Raw genomic sequence first — 4,507 nt, forward strand, 5'->3', positions numbered from 1 at the left:
GAGGGGGGCTGGGGGTCACACGGGCAGTCAGGGGTGCAGGGAGGGGGGCTGGGGGTCACACGGGCAGTCAGGGGTGCAGGGAGGGGGGCTGGGGGTCACACGGGCAGTCAGGGGGGCTGGGGGTCACACGGGCAGTCAGGGGTGAAGGGAGGGGGGCTGGGGGTCACACGGGCAGTCAGGGGTGCAGGGAGGGGGGCTGGGGGTCACACGGGCAGTCACAGGTTCAGCCGGTCCTTGGTGCAGAGAGGGGGGCTGGGGGTGACACGGGCAGTCAGGGGTGCAGGGAGGGGGGCTGGGGGTCACACGGGCAGTCAGGGGGGCTGGGAGGGGGGCTGGGGGTCACACGGGCAGTCAGGGGTGCAGGGAGGGGGGCTGGGGGTCACACGGGCAGTCAGGGGTGCAGGGAGGGGGGCTGGGGGTCACACGGGCAGTCAGGGGGGCTGGGGGTCACACGGGCAGTCAGGGTTGCAGGGAGGGGGGCTGGGGGTCACACGGGCAGTCATGGGGGCTGGGGGTCACACGGGCAGTCAGGGGTGCAGGGAGGGGGGCTGGGGGTCACACGGGCAGTCAGGGGGGCTGGGAGGGGGGCTGGGGGTCACACGGGCAGTCAGGGGTGCAGGGAGGGGGGCTGGGGGTCACACGGGCAGTCAGGGGGGCTGGGGGTCACACGGGCAGTCAGGGGGGCTGGGAGGGGGGCTGGGGGTCACACGGGCAGTCAGGGGGGCTGGGGGTCACACGGGCAGTCAGGGGGGCTGGGGGTCACACGGGCAGTCAGGGGGGCTGGGAGGGGGGCTGGGAGGGGGGTTGGGGGTCACACGGGCAGTCAGGGGGGCTGGGGGTCACACGGGCAGTCAGGGGTGCAGGGAGGGGGGCTGGGGGTCACACGGGCAGTCAGGGGTGCAGGGAGGGGGGCTGGGGGTCACACGGGCAGTCAGGGGTGCAGGGAGGGGGGCTGGGGGTCACACGGGCAGTCAGGGGTGCAGGGAGGGGGGCTGGGGGTCACACGGGCAGTCAGGGGGGCTGGGGGTCACACGGGTAGTTAGGGGTGCAGGGAGGGGGGCTGGGGGTCACACGGGCAGTCAGGGGGGCTGGGGGTCACACGGGCAGTCAGGGGTGCAGGGAGGGGGGCTGGGGGTCACACGGGCAGTCAGGGTTGCAGGGAGGGGGGCTGGGGGTCACACGGGCAGTCAGGGGTGCAGGGAGGGGGGCTGGGGGTCACACGGGCAGTCAGGGGTGCAGGGAGGGGGGCTGGGGGTCACACGGGCAGTCAGGGGTGCAGGGAGGGGGGCTGGGGGTCACACGGGCAGTCAGGGGTGCAGGGAGGGGGGCTGGGGGTCACACGGGCAGTCAGGGGTGCAGGGAGGGGGGCTGGGGGTGACACGGGCAGTCAGGGGTGCAGGGAGGGGGGCTGGGGGTCACACGGGCAGTCAGGGGTGCAGGGAGGGGGGCTGGGGGTCACACGGGCAGTCAGGGGTGCAGGGAGGGGGGGCTGGGGGTCACACGGGCAGTCGGGTGCAGGGAGGGGGGCTGGGGGTCACACGGGCAGTCAGGGGTGCAGGGAGGGGGGCTGGGGGTCACACGGGCAGTCAGGTTTGCAGGGAGGGGGGCTGGGGGTCACACGGGCAGTCAGGGGTGCAGGGAGGGGGGCTGGGGGTCACACGGGCAGTCAGGGGTGCAGGGAGGGGGGCTGGGGGTCACACGGGCAGTCACAGGTTCAGTCGGTCCTTGGTGCAGGGACTGCTCTCAGTCACAGGTCGGGGTGTGAGGGGGTCACCCCGGATATTCTGGGGGTCTCTGTGGCTGCTGGTCGGTCTGTACCGCTGCTCTCACCTCCTCGGGTCCCGGGGTCCGGTGCCGGCACATACTGGAGGCCTGTGCGGGGGAGGACAGGACGAGCAGGGCCGCCAGGGTGAGGAGACAGGCGGAGGAGCTCTGGGTCTCTCGGCTCCGGGCCCCCCGGCCTGACGCTGCCATCTTACCCCATCAGAGCGCTGTCACTGGGACTACGTGACGTCACCGAGGACTTCCGGCGTCACGTGACTGGTCTCTATGGAGACAACCGAAGCGCGAAATCAGCGAGAGACCGCAGAGAGTCCGGTGTGTCCTGCAGCCGAGAGAGCAGCGCTAGCGCCCCCACAGCCACAGCCGAGTATTACCTCACATACATGGTGTATATAGTACTACGTCTATGACGTCACAGATGGCGGCCCCGGACACTTGGTGTGGTCAGTCATATAGGAATGCTATGTATATGTGATGTATAGAACATGGCGCCTGCAGGGATCTGGATTATCTCGGCATCCGCTCGCGTTAGTTGCTCCGTCTTAGTTTTGGCGAGATCGATGATGGAGCAGACAGGTCACAAGGTCGTGACAGGAATCATGTGACCCTTCCCATAGAAATAGGGGGCATCACTATCGCCTGACGTAGGCCATGGGGCCGCACCAAACACCATTACCCCACATAGAGATTGGTGTCGCGGGGGGCAAATATAGCCGTTCCTAGCCCCCATAGCCGCTCCTAGTCCCCATAGCCACTCCTAGCCCCCATAGCCGCTCCTGGTCCCCATAGCCGTTCATAGTCCCCATAGCCGCTCCTAGTCCCCATAGCCGTTCATAGTCCCCATAGCCGCTCCTAGTCCCCATAGCCGTTCATAGTCCCCATAGCCGTTCATAGTCCCCATAGCCGCTCCTAGTCCCCATAGCCGCTCCTAGCCCCCATAGCCGCTCCTAGTCCCCATAGCCGTTCATAGTTCCCATAGCCGTTCATAGTCCCCATAGCCGTTCATAGTCCCCATAGCCGCTCCTAGTCCCCATAGCCGCTCCTAGCCCCCATAGCCGCTCCTAGTCCCCATAGCCGTTCATAGTTCCCATAGCTGCTCCTAGCCCCCATAGCCGCTCCTAGCCCCCATAGCCGTTCATAGTTCCCATAGCCGTTCCTAGTCCCCATAGCCGTTCATAGTCCCCATAGCCGTTCATAGTTCCCATAGCCGTTCATAGTCCCCATAGCCGTTCATAGTCCCCATAGCCGTTCATAGTCCCCATAGCCGTTCATAGTTCCCATAGCCGTTCATAGTTCCCATAGCCGTTCCTAGCCCCCATAGCCGCTCCTAGCCCCCATAGCCGTTCCTAGCCCCCATAGCCGTTCATAGCCCCCATAGCCGCTCCTAGCCCCCATAGCCGCTCCTAGTCCCCATAGCCGTTCATAGTTCCCATAGCTGCTCCTAGCCCCCATAGCCGCTCCTAGCCCCCATAGCCGTTCATAGTCCCCATAGCCGCTCCTAGCCCCCATAGCCGCTCCTAGCCCCCATAGCCGCTCCTAGCCCCCATAGCCGCTCCTAGCCCCCATAGCCGTTCCTAGCCCCCATAGCCGTTCCTAGCCCCCATAGCCGTTCATAGTCCCCATAGCCATTCATAGTCCCCATAGCCGTTCATAGCCCCCATAGCCGCTCCTAGTCCCCATAGCCGTTCCTAGCCCCCATAGCCGTTCATAGTCCCCATAGCCGTTCATAGTCCCCATAGCCGTTCCTAGCCCCCATAGCTGCTCCTAGTCCCCATAGCCGTTTATAGTCCCCATAGCCGTTCCTAGTCCCCATAGCCGTTTATAGCCCCCATAGCCGTTCATAGTCCCCATAGCCATTCCTAATATTTGGTTTTGGAACTGGAAGACATTGTGTTCCCAGATGAGCTTTAGTCCATCTCTCTAGTAGGAGAAGGAGACTTAGGGCTAGTTCACACGGGGGGGGGGGGGGGGGGGGAGGTGGATTTTGACAGCGGATTTGGCCTCATAATCCTCACAATGGTGGTCTATGGAGACCGTCTATGGAGACCACCAGGCTGCTGTCAAGACCTGAGTACTTTAACCCCTTAAGGACCAGGCCATTTTTTGGTTTTGCATTTTCGTTTTTCCCTCCTCACATTTCCGGAGCCATAACTTTTTCAGTTCACAGAGTCACATGACGGCTTATTGTTTGCGGGACAAATCGTACTTTGTAATGGCGCCACTCACTAGGCCGTGCGATGTCCTGGGAAGCTGGAAAATCATTCAGAATGTGGCGCAATTGGAGAAAAAAAGCTTTGGCGCCATTTTCATACGGGTTTAATTTTTACAGCGTTCAGTGTTTGGTACAAGTGACCCCCAATCTAACAGATATCACTAGGGGGCCTCACAGTGCGATCCAAGACTTACCTGCGATACTGCCATTGCCTAATTTAATTGCCCCTCGTCCCCCATTACAAGGGGAGGGGGTTTCATTGCTTTTCTGTTTTTGCTCTGCTAGTAGACGTCCCTTGACGTGTCCTGGGGCTGTGGGATATAATGTGTGGCTGTAAGTCTTACCCACTTGGTCAGGTGCAGAGTTGTGGACAGATATGCAGAGCACCTCCATCATACCCCCGACCGTCTCCTCGCTATACGTGGGAATGTAACGTTACGTCAGACATAACCCGCTCCTCATCTCACTTCTCCGTATTCTGCCATCGGAATGAAACAGATTTTTTTTGCAGTG

At 62.8% G+C, this 4,507-nt stretch overlaps 1 protein-coding gene across 1 annotated transcript in view; it reads right to left on the minus strand.

The window, feature by feature from the left end:
* The window catches only part of LMLN (leishmanolysin like peptidase), a 29,088-nt gene extending 27,101 nt beyond the window's left edge, over positions 1–1,987 (minus strand). The window contains exon 1 of the mRNA XM_075284731.1: positions 1,831–1,987. Within this exon, the coding sequence (XP_075140832.1) occupies positions 1,831–1,974 (144 nt within the window). The 5' untranslated portion in view covers positions 1,975–1,987. The remainder of the gene's footprint in view (positions 1–1,830) is intronic.
* Between the last annotated feature and the right edge of the window lie 2,520 nt (positions 1,988–4,507).

This window comes from Leptodactylus fuscus, chromosome 8 (assembly GCF_031893055.1).
Source record: "Leptodactylus fuscus isolate aLepFus1 chromosome 8, aLepFus1.hap2, whole genome shotgun sequence".
Taxonomy (NCBI): Eukaryota; Metazoa; Chordata; class Amphibia; order Anura; family Leptodactylidae; genus Leptodactylus; species Leptodactylus fuscus.